We start from the raw sequence: 18,395 nt of genomic DNA, 5'->3' as shown, positions 1-18,395 counted from the left end.
TTTTTCCAAAAAATAAAAATATTGTCATCTGCATCAATCAAACATAAATAACAGTCCAGTTCATTAACAGGCTTTAAAGTAGAAAGTGACACGGGGACAAAGTTTTTCCCCATCCCCTTGTCATTCTCTATTAATGCCACATGTTCTGAACAAGACAAATCACATGAGACCTTTTAACAAAGACTTAAATCACTCGGGCCTGAGCGCAGGGAAGTTTGGTGACGTGCTGGATGTTGGTGTGGAGGAAGTAAGGATGGAATTGGAATAAAATGTGCCAGTGTCAGACAACTGAGTAAACACGTAACAAAATTTAATGGGTTTCTTCTCCCTTTTAGAAAACGAAGGAGCTGTAACGAAGAAAACAGTCATGTGCCGCAGTCTAAGCGCTGCATCAGAAACCATGTGTTTCTGGACAGTTGGGATACGGAGGTGAGACACGGGAGTCCTAGTTCAGTCTCCATTCACATGCTCTGTTAATTGACAAAGTGCAGAGGAAACGTTTGTGTACAATTCTCCAAATATGATGTAATCCTAAGCTAAATAGTGATGAGAGAGGAGGATAACCTCACTGAATAAATAACTCGAGAAGTAATTGTTGAAACCGTGAACCCTCCAGGCAGTACCTGATGGCACTTCTTGAATATGTCCTGTAACTGTTGATCTGTTGAGGAGTTTTGGCCCATTCTTCCATACAGAAGTGTTTCATCTCTGGCATTTGAGGGTTTGCTTATATTAACATTATATTATATTATATTGGATCGGGGCTTTGATTTGGCCAGTCCAAAACACACAAGATCAGCCATTTTCAGTAGTAGGTTTAATGGTGTAGAGACACATGTGTTTTTGTGGGGGGTTTTTTTGTTTTAAGATGTTTAATGGTTTTGTCAACCAACATCATGCACTTTTAAACTCCGCTTCAGCTCATGGTTGGAAGGCCTAAAATTACAATACATACTACTACTATTTAGCATTTTTATAGCGCTACAAAGCGTATGCAGCGCTGCACAAACATAGCAGAAGAAAGACAGTCCCTGCTCAAAGAGCTTACAATCTAATAGACAAAAAAATAAAGCAAACAAATCAATTAATGTGTAAAGAGGAGAGGAGGGTAGGTGGAGGCGAGTGGTTACAAGTGAAAAGCAATGTTAAAGAGGCGGGCTTTCAATCTAGATTTAAAGATGGTCAAGGATGGGGCAAGACGTAGGGGCTCAGGAAGTCTATTCCAGGCGTAGGGTGCAGTGAGACAGAAGGAGTGAAGTCTGGAGTTGGCAGTAGTGGAGAAGGGAACAGATAAGAAGGATTTATCCATGGAGCGGAAGGACGAGTGTGGAGAGATACTGGGGAGCAACAGAGTGAGTACATTTCTAGGTTAGTAGAAGAAGTTTGAACAGGATGCGAAAACGGATAGGGCGCCAGTGAAGCGACCTGAGGAGGGGGGGTAGTATGAGTAAAGCGACCCTGGCGGAAGACGAGACGGGCAGCAGAGTTTTGAACCGATTGGAGAGGGGAGAGGTGACTAAGTGGGAGGCCAGCAAGAAGCAGATTGCAGTAGTCTAAACGAGAGGTGACAAGGGTGTGGATGAGGGTTCTGGTAGAGTGCTCGGAAAGAAAGGGGCATATTTTAGGGATGTTGTAAAGAAAGAAACGACAGGTCTTAGCGATCTGCTGGATTTGAGTAGAGAAGGAGAGAGAGGAGTCAAAGATGACCCCAAGGTTACGAGCTGAAGAGACAGGGAGAATGAGAGAACCATCAACAGTAAGACTCTTAGGGCCCTGTTTACTAAGCTACACTTCCATATCATCAAGCTGATCAATCCATAGACTGGTGGGTTGTGTCCATCTACCAGCAGGTGGAGATAGAGAGCAAACTTTTGCCTCCCTATATGTGGTCATGTGCTGCCGGAAACAGTATGTTCTCTATCTCAGCAGGTGGTGGTCACACACAGCAGCAGCTCTGGCTAGGCCTCCAAGCCTAATTTTTAGGTTTTGTTGAGTGCCTGGGGTTGAGGGCTCTTTTGAGCAAGTGCAAACCTGGTGGTGCCAGGTCCCTCCTTTTCTCCCCCCTCCCGCTGGCTCCGTTAAAAAAAAAAAAAAAAAAATTTTGAACGTCCTTAAAGGCGTTTATTTCGACGTTTATTTAAGCGTCTATTGCAGCTACTCACTGGGACACCAGGTCGTTACAGCTCGGAGCGGACAGCAGGTAATTTTTACCTTTTTATAGCGGGCAGGGGGTTCCCCGATTCTTCTCCTCGTGGCATATGGCGTCGGAGGGCGAGGGCGCAAAGGGTCGCTCCCCGGATCGCTGGAGCGCTTCTAGAGGGGATGCGGGGGTCTTCAAGCCTGATTCGCCCTTGTTGGGTGACAGTTTCGTGACCGGCGTGGCGTGGCGTGGCGGTTTTTCCCGCCATTAACGCCCATCCCCCGCTCCTCGCCTCCGCCATCTTGGCCGGCCACGCGGCTCGGACGGCTTCTTCTTGGGCCGCCCTTGAGGTTGGAGACATTAATGCCATGAACGCCCTTTATTTGGGCGACGGCACAAAAGCGGCTAAAGTTAAGAGCCGTTCTTCCCGCGCGGCTCCTTCGCGGAGTGTCGCGCCGGACGCCATCTTGGATGCGCAGCATGTCTCTCCCCCGCTCTTGCGAGCGCCGGTTGAGGGTGCGTCTAGGGCTGTTGCCCAGGCTGCGGAAGTGCACAGTCTGGGGGGTTTCTCCCCCGAGTTTGTTTTGCTGCTGCATCAGGCCTTCCTCATGCACAACGCTGCCCCTGCTCCCTCGTCTGGTAAAGAGGTTGAGGTTCCCAGAGGCAAACGCCCTCGGGTTGATTCCCAGGCCTTGGAGGAATTTGTCTCCTCCGATGTAGATGAGGGCAGCGTGTCTGAGGTCTCCCAACGGTCCTTTGCGGATTCCTTGGAGGAGACGGATCCCCGCTCGGTTGGAGCGGATGACCCCTCTGCAGCGCGGCTTTTTAGCCCAGAGGATTTGCCCAACCTGTTGCTACAGGCCATGGACACTTTGAAGATTTCCTCTCCGGAGGACGTCTCTCCCTCAGCCCCTGTTGGCTCTGCCATTATGCTGGGGACGAAGCGCCCGCCTAGAACCTTCCACGTGCATGATGCTATGCACACCTTAATTTCGGCTCAATGGGATGTCCCAGAAGCGAGCCTTAAAGTGGCTAGGGCTATGTCCCGCCTCTATCCTTTGGCTGTGAGTGAACGTGAGGCCTATCTGTGGCCTACCGTGGATTCTTTAATCACTGCGGTGACTAAGAAAACGGCGTTGCCGGTGGAAGGTGGCACGGCCCTAAAGGACGCCCAAGACAGAAGATTGGAGGCGGCCTTAAGGTCGTCCTACGAGGCTACTGCTTTAAATTTGCAGGCCTCAGTTTGCGGTTCCTATGTGGCCAGGGCGTGCCTGACTATGGTGCGGCGGGCTTCCCCCTCGGATTCTTCCTTGAGGGATGATTGGCCGGCCCTGGAATCGGGCTTGGCCTATTTGGCAGACTTGCTGTATGATGTCTTGAGAGCCTCAGCTAAAGGCATGGCTCAGACAATCTCTGCGCGGCGGTGGCTTTGGCTGAAGCATTGGTCTGCTGACCACGCCTCTAAATCCCGCCTGGCTAGATTGCCTTTTAAAGGCAAGCTGCTCTTTGGGGTCGAGCTGAACAAAATCGTGACCGATCTCGGCACGTCTAAGGGCAAGAAGTTACCAGAGGTCAGGGCTCGAGCTAGTGCTCGCCCCGGTACCTCCAGAGGACGGTTTCAGGAAGCCCATCGGTACCGCCCGGGCAGGTCGGGCTCTTCTGCCTCCTCTTCCTTTAAGAGGACCTTCTCCCCCAAGCAGCGTTCCTTTCGCAGAGACCGCCGTCCCGGAGGTGCTCCCTCCGGTCCTCCCCCAGGGTCTCGTACCCAATGACGGGGTCTTGGTCCACGCCCCAGTGCAGATTGGAGGACGGCTGTCCTCGTTTCTGGGCGAGTGGACCACAATAACTTCAGACGCTTGGGTGCTGGAAGTCATCAGAGACGGCTACAAGCTAGAGTTCTGCCGACCCTTAAGAGACGGGTTTGTACTCTCTCCCTGCAAGTCTCCGGTCAAAGCTGTGGCAGTGCAGCAGACCTTGGACAATCTCATCCGCCTGGGGGCGGTCGTTCCGGTGCCAGAAAATCAGCTTGGCAAGGGACGTTACTCCATTTACTTTGTGGTACCAAAGAAAGGAGGTTCTGTCCGGCCTATCCTCGACCTCAAGGGGGTCAATCGGGCCTTGAAAGTTCGGCACTTTCGCATGGAGACTCTCCGCTCTGTTATAGCGGCAGTGAAGGCAGGGGAGTACCTGGCATCCTTGGACATCAAGGAAGCGTACTTGCATATTCCCATCTGGCCTTCTCATCAACGCTTCCTGCGTTTTGCAGTACTGGGCCGACACTTCCAGTTCAGAGCCCTCCCATTCGGGTTGGCTACTGCTCCGCGGACCTTCTCCAAAGTGATGATGGTCATCGCGGCCTTCCTGAGGAAGGAAGGAGTACAAGTCCATCCTTATCTGGACGACTGGTTGATCCGAGCCCCCTCTTATGCAGAGTGCGGCAAAGCTGTAAACCGGGTGGTTGCTCTTTTGAGCTCCCTGGGATGGATCATCAACTGGGAGAAAAGCCAGCTGCGCCCCACTCAGTCCCTGGAGTATCTGGGGGTTCGATTCGACACCCAAGTGGGCAGAGTGTTCCTGCCAGACAATCGGATTGTCAAGCTTCAGGCTCAGGTGAACCAGTTCCTAGTAGCCTCTCCTCTTCGGGCTTGGGACTATGTGCAGCTGTTGGGCTCTATGACGGCCACGATGGAAGTAGTGCCCTGGGCCAGGGCTCATATGAGACCACTTCAACACTCTCTGATGCAGCGCTGGACTCCGATGTCGGAGGATTATGCTGTGCGACTTCCCTTGGACCCAGCAGTGCGCAAGGCGCTGAGCTGGTGGATGCAGACAGACAAATTGTCTGCGGGAATGCCTCTGGTGACCCCAGAGTGGATTGTCGTCACGACGGACGCCTCTTTGTCGGGCTGGGGAGCCCACTGCTTGGGAAGGACAGCGCAGGGGCTCTGGTCTCCTGCAGAGGCAAAGTGGTCTATCAACCTCCTGGAACTCAGAGCCATTCGGTTGGCGCTTTTGGAGTTCATCCCGGTACTGGTGTTGAAGCCTGTACGGGTCCTGTCGGACAATGCCACGGCTGTGGCCTATGTCAACCGCCAGGGAGGTACCAAGAGCGCCCCTTTAGCCAAGGAGGCTATGAATCTATGCCAGTGGGCGGAAGCGAACCTGGAGCAGCTTTCAGCGGCCCACATTGCCGGAGTCATGAATGTCAAGGCGGACTTTCTCAGTCGCCATACCTTGGAGCCCGGAGAGTGGCAGCTATCTGCTCAGGCGTTCTTGGACATCACGAAGCGCTGGGGCCAGCCGAGCCTAGATCTGATGGCGTCATCGGCCAATTGCCAAGTGCCGCGCTTCTTCAGCAGAGGACGGGACCCTCGATCCCTGGGAGTAGATGCTCTTCTCCAACAGTGGCCGACACAAGAGCTTCTCTATGTGTTCCCGCCCTGGCCCATGTTGGGCAGGGTGCTAGACCGGGTGGCAAAGCATCCCGGCAGGGTAATCCTGGTGGGTCCGGATTGGCCCAGACGTCCCTGGTATGCGGACTTGATCAGGCTCTCAGTCGACGATCCTCTGCGACTGCCAGTGGAGCAGGGCCTGTTACATCAGGGTCCCGTGGTGATGGAGGATCCCTCCCCCTTTGGTCTTACGGCCTGGCTATTGAGCGGCAGCGTCTGAGGAAGAAGGGCTTCTCAGACAAGGTCATCGCCACTATGCTGAGAGCGAGGAAGCGCTCTACTTCTACTGCTTACGCCAGGGTTTGGCGTATCTTTGCAGCGTGGTGTGAAGCAGGCTCACTTTCTCCCTTCACTGCTCCAATTTCTTCAGTGTTGGCGTTCCTGCAAGAAGGTCTAGAGAAAGGCCTGTCGCTCAGTTCCCTTAAAGTCCAGGTAGCGGCTCTGGCTTGCTTCAGGGGCCGCCTGAAGGGTGTTTCCCTGGCTTCGCAGCCAGATGTGGTGCGCTTTCTCAAGGGAGTTAATCACCTGCGCCCTCCTCTGCACTCAGTGGTGCCTGCGTGGAATCTCAACCTGGTGCTAAGAGCATTGCAGAAGCCGCCTTTTGAACCCTTGTCGAGGGCATCTCTGAAAGACCTGACGTTGAAAGCAGTCTTTTTGGTGGCTATCACTTCAGCCAGAAGAGTTTCCGAGCTCCAGGCGCTCTCTTGTCGAGAGCCTTTTCTGCAGTTCACTGAGGCAGGAGTGACTATTCGCACAGTGCCTTCCTTCCTGCCCAAGATTGTTTCTCGATTCCATGTGAATCAGCAGCTCTGTCTCCCTTCCTTTCGTAGGGAGGACTACCCAGAGGAGTACTCTGCTCTTAAATATCTGGATGTGAGACGAGTCATCATCAAATACTTGGAAGTGACCAATGATTTCCGGAAGTCAGATCATCTGTTTGTCCTGTGTGCAGGTCCTCGTAAGGGTCTGCAGGCTGCTAAGCCTACAGTGGCAAGATGGGTCAAGGAAGCCATTGCAGCGGCTTATGTGGCCGCGGGGAAGGTGCCGCCTATCCAGCTGAAGGCTCACTCCACAAGAGCTCAGGCGGCCTCGATGGCAGAGGCCGGATCCGTCTCCTTGGAAGAGATATGCAAGGCGGCAACTTGGGCTTCGGCTCATACATTCTCCAAGCATTACCGTTTGACTGTGGCTGCACGGGCGGAGGCCCGGTTTGGAGCTTCAGTGTTGAGGTCAGGGATTTCAATGTCCCGCCCTGGGTGAGTACTGCTTCGGTACATCCCACCAGTCTATGGATTGATCAGCTTGATGATATGGAAGGTAAAATTATGTATAATCATACCTGATAATTTTCTTTCCATTAATCATAGCTGATCAATCCATAGCCCCTCCCAGATATCTGTACTGTTTTTATTCTGGTTGCATTTCAGGTTCAAGTTTAGTCTTCAGTTACTTCAGAAAGACTTCGTGTTCAAGTTTTTTCACTTGGATTCTTCAAGAGTTAAGACGAGTTTGTGTTACAGTGAGCTGCTGCATTCCTCTCCCCTCCGTTTTACGGGGCTGGATTGAGACTTAAAATTCTGCCGGCACTCCCTCCCGCTTCGTGCGGCTGTAGGGCAGCTTTGTACCCTTCCCGCTTCGGCGGTGTTAGGGTCAGTCAGCTCCTCCCGCGGTTGCGGTTGCAGGATAAGCCAGATCCCCCCGCATCGGCGGGTGTGGTGTCCCTCCCCCGCTCCGCGGGGATGAGCTGGACGGATTCCCCTCCCCCACTTGTGTGGGGATGAGCTGGGTTAATTCCCCTCCCCCGTTTCGGCGGTGGTGAGCTGGGCAGAGTGTCCCTTTGTGGGTGTAATTCTCTAAGTGCTGAGTCCTGCGGATGGAGCTTTGATATCGACATACTGAGGAGTTTCCGGCAGCACATGACCACATATAGGGAGGCAAAAGTTTGCTCTCTATCTCCACCTGCTGGTAGATGGACACAACCCACCAGTCTATGGATTGATCAGCTATGATTAATGGAAAGAAAATTATCAGGTATGATTATACATAATTTTACCATAGGCACGCAAACGTTTTAGTGCGTGCTAACACTAGAGACATCCGTAGGAATATAATGGGTTGTCTCTATTATTAGCACACCTACATAGCGGCTTAGTAAACAGGGCCCTTATTGTCCAGTATTATTCTCATAAGTTGGGCAAATCCAAGAATTACATTTAAAAAATATGTAAAACAGAAATAGTCTTTTTGGGATGTTGGTTCTGACAAAGGAAACCCCCAAAAAGACGGAAACATTTGCTATTGTTTAAACCAGCTGTTTTACAGCTAGGGGCTCTTTTCTTAAAGTATTCTTGTAAATGTATTGTTAAGTGGAAGGCTGTGAAATAGATTTTTGTTTTGAGCCTTCACAACTTTCTGATTTTGAGTTCAGTAGGAAAAGAAGCTCCAGTTCGCCAGTGAGAGAAGCAACTTAAGGAGTCTGCAGTGTACATGTACACTGAAGTGATTGTGCTGCTGTTTGCTTTATTTAAAGGTTAATTTACCTTATTTCCTTGTTCTCACTCCCCATAGTGTCATGAACTTAACTTGAACAAGGCAAAAGAATAATATTAATTTTCAAACATTAACAATTGCGTATTGTAGCATCTATTTTTCCTTTTTTTCTGTCCATGATTGTTCCTTGGTTGTATTTAAAAACAAACAAGCAAAAATATATATAAAATAGATTACTTACAGATTAAGCTAAAAAGTTACTGAAAGGAATAAAGTGCCTCGACCGTGTGGTACTGCCTGAAAGTGGAAATAATAGTGGAATCATAAAGGCAGGAGCCAGTGCAGAGACTTCAAGAGGGGTAGCACTGGTAAACCGTTTTGCATTTAAGCCAATTTAGTAGCGGTGTCCTGCACGGTTTATAATCTTTTGTATAGCAAGGTTGAACATCCTAAATATAATAAGATGCAGGTGGTCTAAGTGAGACACTATAATTGCTTGGACCCATCAATGCTTGGGTCTGAAATTAAGAACATAAGAATAGCCATTCTGGGTCATCTAGCCCAGTATCTTGCTTCCAACAGTGGCCAATTCAGGTCACAAGTACCTGGCAGAAACCTAAGTAGTAGCAACATTCAATGGTTAATTTAGAGTCAGAAGGACACCTGGGGGGTCTTTTACTAAAGCTTAGCTTGAGTTATTTGCAACAGGGCCCATAGGAATAAAATGGGCCCTGCTGCAGATGACTCGAGCTAAGCTTTAGTAAAAGACACCCCCCCCCCAGTGCCCTCAAAACTGATTCTGTTTTAAATCACTGTGTCAGTAATGTTATCCTCTCATATGCTGCCTGTTCAGATAGAAAGGATAGTCTGAGTGTTTTTGTTTTGTCCTTATTCAGTTTAAGGTGAAATAATGTACTCCGGTTACCTATTTCTTCAAAACAGTTTTGAATCAAGATATTTTTATCATGGGCCTTTGATAGTGGAATCATAAGGGCAATGTTATCCACATACATGTAACAAGTGATGTTTACATGCGACCTAAAATTCTCTAACATGGACATCGATGTCTCATCTTCCGACTTTAACCTATAGGTTCACTGAGTAAGAAAACCCTCCAGGACCTACCTTACTGGCTCACTCGGCAACTGTAGCAATATCTGGTGGCCAACAAGATCAGATGTGGATCAGCTGTAGTATTCAAGATTATCAGAAAGCTTTTGACAAAGCTCCTCATGAGACACCTGAGAAAATTAAAAAGTCATGGGATAGGAGAGGATTAGGAATTGACTATTGACACAAAACAGAAGGGTAGGGTAAAATGGTCATTTTTCTCAGTAGAGGTGAATAGTGGAGTGCCGCAGGGATCTGTATTGGGACCGGTGCTATTTAACATATTTATAAATGATCTGGAAATTAGAACGTGAGGTGATTACATTTGCAGATAACACAAAACTATACAAAGTTGTCAAAACACATGCGGATTGTGAAAAATTGCAGGAAGACCTTAAGAAACTGGAAGACTGGGCATCCAAATGGCAGATGAAATTGAATATGGACAAATGCAAAGTGATGCACATTGGGAAGAATAATCTGACTCATAGTTACCTGATGCTAAGGTCCACCTTAGGAGTCGGCACTCAAGAAAAGGATCTAAGGGCCCTGTTTACTAAGGTGCGTTATAGGCATGTTAGCGTTTTTAACGTGCGTTAAACAATATCCCCTATAGGTGCCTACATGGTTAGTGTGCGCACTAATTGTAGGGATGTTAAAAATGCTAATGTGCCTAGACGTCATTGTAGACAATATGCTGAACTGCCCAGCATGCAGCGACAGCCAAAAAAGCAAACAGGATATTAAGAATTATTAGGAAAGGGATGGTAAATAAGACTATTACGATGCCTCTGTATTGCTCCATGGTGTGACCTCACCTTGTTCTGATCACTGTATCTCAAAAAAGATGTAGTGGAATTAGAAAAGTTTTAAAGAACAGTGACCAAAACGATAAAGGGGATGGAACTCCTCCTGTATGAGGAAAGGTTAAAGAGATTAAGGCTCTTCAGCTTGGAAAAGAGATGGCTGTGGGGGGATATGATTCAGGTCTATAAAATCCTGAGTGCTGTAGAATGGGTAAAAGTGAATCAATTTTTCACTCTTTCAAAAAGTACTTTGACCAGGGCACACTTTAAGGAAATTACATGGAAATACTTTTAAAACAAATAGGAGGAAATATTTTTTCACTCAAAGAATAGTTAAGCTCTGGACTGCTTTTCCGGAGAATATGGTAACATCGGTTAGCATATCTGGGTTTAAAAAAAGGGAAATGGGACTTGATATACCGCCTTTCTGAGGTTTTTTGCAACTACATTCAAAGCGGTTTACATATATTCAGGTACTTAATTTGTACCAGGGGCAATGGAGGGTTAAGTGACTTGCCCAAAGTCACAAGGAGCTGCAGTGGGAATCGAACTCAGTTCCCCAGGATCAAAGTCCACTGCACTAACCACTAGGCTACTCCTCCACTCCAAAAAGATTTGGACAAGTTCGTGAAGGAAAAGTCCAGTCTGCTATTGAGATGGACATGGTGGAAGTCAGCAGGGATTGGTAGCATGGAATGTTGCTACTATATGGGTTTCTGTCAGGTACTTGTGACCTGGATTGGCCACTGTTGGAAGCAGGATACGGAGCTAGATGGACCATTGGTCTGACCCAGTATGGCTATTATGTTCTTATTTGAGTGGGATTCAAAATTTCGAGTCTCTGAATCTGAGCTGTTCAGAAGTTATTCCTTTTGGTCATTTTTGTGAATAAGGGAATGTGCTATGATAGTAGGTGAGATCTGCTTGTGAGATTGATGATTTTTTTTTTTTTAAATAAAGGTCGGAATTATACCATATAGCAGAGAGGGAAATAGTCCCTGATGCAATAAATTCTCAATCGGTTTTCCTCTAGAATTTTCTGATATAAAGCAGGGTTCACAGTTCTATGAACGATGACAAGCCCTCCGTGTCATGAATCAGCAAAGCATCCCTACTTCTACTGTTGTTTCTATAACGCTACATGATGTACGTATAAGAGACTGTCTCTTCATGCTAGTTGGGATTTATTTTGACATTTATACCCCACATTATCCTGAACATACTCGAGTTCAATAAATAAAACAGGCAAGGTGTTAGGTTATAACTGGCTGGCCATCAGTGGTTTATTATTTAGCTCTTATTTGTGCTACTCTGCTCTTACTTTATATCTTGATTATAGTATTGTAAACCTTGCCTGTTGTTTCATTTATTGTAAGCCACATTGAACTTGAATATGTTCAGGATAATGTGAGGTTTAAATGTCAAAATACCTAAAACGACAGGCAAGGTTTACAATACCATAAACAAAATATCAAGTAAGAGCAGAGTAGCACAAATAAGAACTAAATAATAAACCCTTGATGGTCAGGGATAAACACAAAGGAATCGTCCATCTTAGCGGAGATTGGGTGGCAACACTGGTAATTGGGAAGCAAAACCAGTGCTGGGCAGTCTTCTACGGTCTACACCTTGATCGTGACTGAATAGATATGGATAGGCTGGAGTGTAAATTTTAAGGGGCTTTGACATTAGCTTCAGAACTTAGTACAAGAAGAGTGCTGGAGAGACTTCTACGGTCTGTGCCCTGAGAATGACAAGGACAAATCAAACTTGGGTATAAAGTATCACATACCATGTAAAATGAGTTTATCTTGTTGGGCAGACTGGATGGAACATACAGAAACATGCCGTCTTACTATGTATAATCACTCCATCAATTGTAGAAACCTCTCAAAGAGGAAAGTTTTGAGTCCTTTGCGAAATATGAAGTAATCAGGCTGACCCTTGATTGCCACTAGCGGTGAATTCCACAACTTTAGCACCTTGGTATCTAAAGTCTGCGGAGTGAACCAACTCTCTTACAACCTGGAAGATAAAGTGTAAGGTAGTCCCTATAATGATCACCCCGTTCATACTTAAACCTTCATTACCCTAGCTGCAACGGCCTCAAATATAAATCCACTTATGCTTCCACCTTCTCCTTCATTAGTACTCAACTATGGAATGCGCTGCCAAAAGCTGTAAGAACTATTCACAATCATCTTAATTTCAGGAAATCACTCAAGACCAGCTTATTTGGAAAGGATTCAACATACGTCCCTACATCCTGCAACACAGCAAATGAATGGACCATTTTGGACATTCTTAACCTTCCCTCCTTTTCCCCTGTAAACCCTGTTCTTTTGATGCTCCCTGATCACTACATTATATTGTATTTGTATATTTACTGGATTGGTGATTGCCTCTACAGTTTGATGTAAGCCACATTGAGCCTGCAAATAGGTGGGAAAATGTGGAGTACAAATGTGATAAATAAATAACCAGAGGTTATATTGCATAGGGGAACAGTTATTAAAGGCTGCATGTAATCTGGTGTCATGCCATGTAATATTTGAAAGACACCACCATAATTTAAAAATAATCCTGGCTTTAATGAGCAGCCAGTGCAGCTTGCATAATGGAGTGGCTCTATCAAAACGTGATACCTTGAAGACAAGCCTAGCTGCTATATTTTGGGTTGTTTGTAACTGTTTTAGGACACCCTATCATTCTTAGACTGGCTGCACAAGGCAGAGCAGTGGGGCAGCCTAGGGAGCACTGCAGTGGACTTCACATAAAAGGTCCGAGTTACGTATCTCATTGATGCCCTCCAGGAACAGAGAAAAACCACAGTAGCCCTCAAGCTTGCAGGTACAATAGGTATTTAGTGGTTTTTAGAGGGCTCACACATTCCACTACAAGTGTACCAGTTAGAACGGCATATGGGCCTGGGGTCCACTACACTGCCCCCTAGGCTACTCCTGGGACCTGCCTGCTGCTCTAACAAGAATGGCCATCATATTTGAAGCTGTCATACAGCCTGGTCTGTACTGCCACATCTTGCTGGGGGGGGGGGGGGGGGGGGGGGGGGGGGAGTAAGGTGGGTTATGTCTTAACCCCTCCAGTGGTCATTTTGTCATTTATATTTGCAATTGAAACAGGTCTAGCCAAAAAATCGTATTTCTGGCCTTAGATGTTTTCATTATGCCCAAAACACCACCGCCTTGAAATTTGGATGAACTGTGGAGAAAAGGGTCAAAAAATTGTAACTTAGATGTTTTTGAGATAAAGTCTATCTACCACCTTATGATGTATTTTTTTTTTTTGCTTTTGAAAATGAGGCACACTGTGTTTTAATGTAGCTCTTCTACACATTAGGTACTTGGAGAATGTGCCCAGAAGGAGTGGGAGGGGTTTGCTAGCTGATAAACAAGACTTCTGGATATTTTTGTGATTTGGAAGGATTGGGGGGGGGGGGGGGGGGTAGACACCTTTGCTATATAGTGAAGTATGGTGATGAGTGTTTGTATGTATGATGATAAAATAACAATTGTTTTGCACTAATATAGCTCATCTGTTACCCTGTATTATGCTACGTCTTTGTGGAATGTGTACATGGTCTTTTGGGGGAGGGGGAGATCAGGTTAGGGGGTTCTACCATCAATGTGCATCTTGGAAAGTGAGCTCCCTTTACCTCTGCCGCAGGCATGTATTTCTCGTATTAAAACGTAAGTTAGCATAGCATTTATTCTGGCATCTGTTGTACAAATTGTAATTTAAAGATGTCTTTTTCTCTCTTGATTTGTAAAGTCCTCTGGCAGTGACAGCAGCATCATCAACAACAGCCCCGACAGGGCAAGTGGTCCCGAAACTAGCGTAAACCAGATGCTAGCAGGGTCCAGCCCTGAACTGCCTCAGCCCATCTCCTTCCAGGAGCAGTCTGCACTAAGCCAAGGTCCTTACTTCCACATCAACCAGATCCTGAAGGAGGCGCATTTCTCCAGCTTACAGCACCGGAGCCGCCCTTCACCCTGAGAAGCCAGCAGTTCCTTGCCTTCTGTGAAGGGACAGCACTGTGTACATTTGCTATTTCAACTGAAAGATTGCACAAATCACACTGCCTGTTGGCTGTTCAGTCTACATTTGAAATACCAGCTTAACAGGCACTGTTTACTCATGTTTTGCTGCACTATTAAATTTTCAGAGGGGCTTGTAAGCAATTTTGTAGAGTTTTTTTTTTTCCCCATGCTATAGGATGTGAAAGAAACATCCAGGTTGAGAGGTAAAATTGTGATATGTAACTAAGTTAGACTGACTTTTTTTCTCAGCAGTGAATTTACCAGTTTGTGTATACTCATTTTTAAGTCTTTTTTTTTTCTTTTTTTGTAAGTCTTGGCTTTTTTTTTATGTAAATAAAAGTAGCAATGGAAGAAAGATCCTTACCTAGTGTTTCTCCCTCAGCAGCACAAAGATTGAGAGTAAACTTGGAGCCTTGTCCTGTTTTCTTTGGCAAATAGAGAGCTGCTTTAGGGTTATGTTGTCTTTTAGAAGAACCTTACTTTTTCTACAGAAAACACAGTTGCACTAGCTTTGAAATTAAGTACAAAAAGTGTGCTAGAACTGTAAAGACTTAAAGATGATAAACCCCCCCCCCCCCCCCCCCCCAAATATAAATGCACAAGGATGTTTTGTTGCTCATTCTTTAAAGTCAGCTTTGCCTGGCAAGCACCATCAATCCAAAGGAAAACTTTGTAGCCCAGAGATGCAGTTGGTATTGGTCGGTGATGGTTAAGGTGCTGACTGACACTGGGAAGTGGCCTCGATATTCAAGCAGGCCTAACCTAAGTAACAGCACAGGATAGAGCCAGATTCAGGAAGTTACACACGTACCAGCTGATCTCCAGTACGGGTCCTTGGAAAACTATCTCAGCACGTCAAGAGAGCTGTTTTTGGGGGTCCAAGAACAAAGTTTGCCTAGACTGACCCAGGCGTAACTGGAGAGTGCTGTGATACTCATAATTTACTCTAGGGCCAGTCAGAAATTAATAGGCCAGGAGCCTCTCCTGCCTGGTTCAATCATTTTCACTATCAACCTCTGTTCCTGTTTTCACATATGTGCATGTGGGGAGGGATAACCCTGGCCTTGCATTTTGTTTGAGATAGCAACAGAACCTGATGAATGAAAGGGGAGGTAATAGAAACACAGAGGAGGGATTCCCTACGGGCAGAGTACTGTCCATCTGCGTAGGGAAAGGACACAGGACAACCAAATCAGGCAGGACTGAAGGTAAATGTTTAAAAAAAACTTTATTACCAAAGACCAGATACAATAGACTTGACACGGTCCCATGTTTCAGCAAAAATACACCTGCTGCAGAAGTCAGAGTATCTACATGTACAGTTATATAAGAACAAAAAAAAAATGGATACAAGAAAGAAACATGAACAGTGCACAGTAAATCAGCCATAAAAAAAATGAAGAATGCAAGACAATATATCTTCAAATATAAACATGCTTAGGAAAATAATCATGAAAGTACTATAATGAATACATGCAAAATAAGTGAGCCATAAAAGAAAAAAGTATATAAGAATGTGTAAAAACATCTATAGTACATGTTAAGAGTTTTAAAACTGTTCATTTTCTTTTTCAGAGTGTTTTGTGTTCTTACATGGGACCGTGTTGAGTCCATTGTATCTGGTCTTTGGTAATAAAGATTTTTATTTCTCTTATCGCAAGGACCTGCCTGGTTGGGTTGTCCTACCTCCCTTACCTACTCCATAGAACATGATGGCAGCTAAGGCCAAATAGCCCATCCTTAAATTCTAAACATAGTCTGTACATTAACACCACTGAGGTATTTAAACCTCTCTCCTGCCTTTCTTCCAGTGTATACAGGTTGATCAAAAGCCTGTCCTATGTTTTATGACAGAAACTGCTTACCAATTCAGTAGCCACCCTCTGGACCAACTCCATCCTGTTTATATCTTTTCATAGGGGAGGGTCTCCAGAATTGCACACAGTGTTCTAAATGGGGACCACCAGAGACTTATACAAGGGCACTATCACCTTTTTTTTTTTCCTGCTGGTCATCCCTCTCCTTATGTACCTAAGTATCATTCTAGCTATGACCATCACTTTTTCTATTTGGCCACCTTAAGATTATCAGACACAATCACCCCTAAGTCCCACTCTTCTTTTGTACACAGCACTTCACCCCCTATACTGTACTGTTCCCTTAGAGTTTTGTACCCCAAGTGCATGACCTTACATTAAATCTTAGTTGCCAATTATTGGATCATTCTTCATGCTTTTGCTAGATCCTTCCTCATGCCATCCACACCCTCTGGGGTGTCCACCCTATTACAGAGTTTGGTATCATCTGCTAAGAGACAAACCTGATCAGACAGTCCTCCTGCAATATCACTCACAAAGATGTGAAAAAGCACCAGCCTGAGGACCGGTCCCTGTGGTAAGTACATAATACCATACTAGGAAAAGACCAAAGGTCCATCAAGCCCAGCATCCTGTCCCCGGCAGTGGCCAATCCAGGTCACGGGCACCTGGCAAGCTACCCAAACATACAAACATTTTATACAAGTTATTCATGAAATTGTGGATTTTTCCCAAGTCCATTCAGTAATGGTCTATGGACTTGTCCTTTAGGAAACCATCCAACCCCTTTTTAAAGCACTGATAACATCCTTTTCCTCCATTTACCAATACCCTCTGTTTCACAAACATATAACTTGGTGGAATGTGATCAAGGTAGTAGCAGAGAAGCAAACCCAGTAACAAGAATGCTGAGGTGGCATTAACAGGTGCTTACTGGAGCATCTAGTTTTCTGTTTGTCCAACTTCAGGGTGTGCCTTTAGAAGAAACACATTCATACAGGTTACTGGAGGCTGGTAGTCTCTAACCAAAGCAAACAAACGCTTGCCTTTGGGTATTTTATTATCAGAAAAATACATAATTTACACACTTAGAATTTACATCAGTTCTCTGATCTTTGTTCACTTGGTCATGCTGGAGAGCCAGCCTAGTTTAAAGAGCGATGGGGTGGAGGTGTCTTCATCCTGGGTAGCCAACTGTTTAAACAAGGAACCTGGCTGGAAGGACTCCTCTGCTACTCTTAAGGTTGGGGTAGGAAGCACCTGTCAGATAAAAGAAATTACTTTTACCATTTAATCATAGAAAAAGGCACCCAAAAGCCACTTTTAAGAGCCTTCGGCATTGGTAAATCACTTCCAAGAGGTTTCAAAAGGGGATCAGAAAAATTAAACTCTGCTTGTCCTGTTTTGTAGTGGGCTCCACCTTCTATTTAATAGATTCCTGTTAATTGCTGCAGCCACTGTTAAAATGCCAAAAATGTTAGTTCAGTTTGTCAAGGTGCAAGGCCCAGAGCAGGCAGTGGGATGCAGTGAGCAGTACAGTGAAAGAATTTCACAAAACTCCAAATATTTTAAACATAGTTTGGCTCTAGCTCCTGTAAGTTTTAGTTCAACGGTTCTGAGAGAGGTAAGAAAGCACTATCTACCAGAGCTGTACCGAATATTACTATTTGGCCAAATACAAAGAATGGGCATTGAGCTTTCACGTAAGAAATAATAAAAGAAGCAAAGTGAAATCAGTAGGATTTGGCACAGTAGAGCCCTGGATTATTCTTATTCAAATTGAAATCGCTATTCAGCCAAATCGAATACATATATTCAGTACAGCCCTATTGAACTCCAAAAAAAAAAAAAGCAGAGTATCGAGTACTCTCTCAACATAAAATACTCTTATACTAAGCATGATGGTTCAGGCCCTGTCTCAAGTAGGAGGCAAGTCTCGAAATGTGATTAAAACTTGTTATAGCTCAAATCAAACTTGTTATAGCTCGATCCGCTACCGTATACAGTTCAAGCTTCTCCTATTGACCTTCAAGTGCACTCAATCTGCAGCCCCCCATTACCTCTCTACCTTCCTCTCCCCGTATGTTCCCACCCGTAACCTCCGCTCTCAGAACAAATCACTCCTATCTGTACCCTTCTCCACCACCGCTAACTCCAGACTCCGCCCCTTCTGCCTCGCAGCACCTTATGCCTGGAACAGACTTCCCGAACCCATACGCCATGCGCCCTCCCTGCCCATTTTCAAGTCCTTACTCAAAGCCCATCTCTTCTCCCTTGCTTTTGGCGCCTAACCACCTTCCCCACTCATAATACCTACACTGACTACATAGTTTGTTACCTTTAGATTGTAAGCTCTCTTGAGCAGGGACTGTCCTTCCCCATGTTTAAACTTGTACAGCGCTGCGTAACCCTGGCAGCGCTATAGAAATGCTAAGTAGTAGTAAATCAAGGGATAAGCAATGGCTTTACCAAGAGTACCTGGCTAATAATTTATGGACTCCCCCCCCCCCCCCCCCCCCCAA

At 45.9% G+C, this 18,395-nt stretch overlaps 2 protein-coding genes across 3 annotated transcripts in view; one reads left to right on the top strand and one right to left on the bottom strand.

Annotated features, from left to right (window-relative positions):
- The window catches only part of FAM104A (family with sequence similarity 104 member A), a 29,989-nt gene extending 15,796 nt beyond the window's left edge, over nt 1-14,193 (top strand). The window contains exons 2-3 of the mRNA XM_030208533.1: nt 336-429; nt 13,788-14,193. Of these exons, the coding sequence (XP_030064393.1) occupies nt 336-429; nt 13,788-14,012 (319 nt within the window). The 3' untranslated portion in view covers nt 14,013-14,193. The remainder of the gene's footprint in view (nt 1-335; nt 430-13,787) is intronic.
- A 2,484-nt stretch (nt 14,194-16,677) lies between these two features.
- Nucleotides 16,678-18,395, bottom strand: part of COG1 (component of oligomeric golgi complex 1) — a 43,152-nt gene continuing 41,434 nt past the window's right edge. Inside the window, exon 14 of one of the 2 annotated variants that reach the window (XM_030208528.1) lies at nt 16,678-17,133. In XM_030208528.1, the coding sequence (XP_030064388.1) occupies nt 16,993-17,133 (141 nt within the window). In that variant the 3' untranslated portion in view covers nt 16,678-16,992. The remainder of the gene's footprint in view (nt 17,134-18,395) is intronic. The other variant, XM_030208529.1, reaches the window with a different exon arrangement.

This window comes from Microcaecilia unicolor, chromosome 6 (assembly GCF_901765095.1).
Source record: "Microcaecilia unicolor chromosome 6, aMicUni1.1, whole genome shotgun sequence".
NCBI lineage: Eukaryota > Metazoa > Chordata > Amphibia > Gymnophiona > Siphonopidae > Microcaecilia > Microcaecilia unicolor.
Note: the sequence above shows the minus strand (reverse complement) of the source record. Positions and strands in the feature narration are given on the sequence as shown.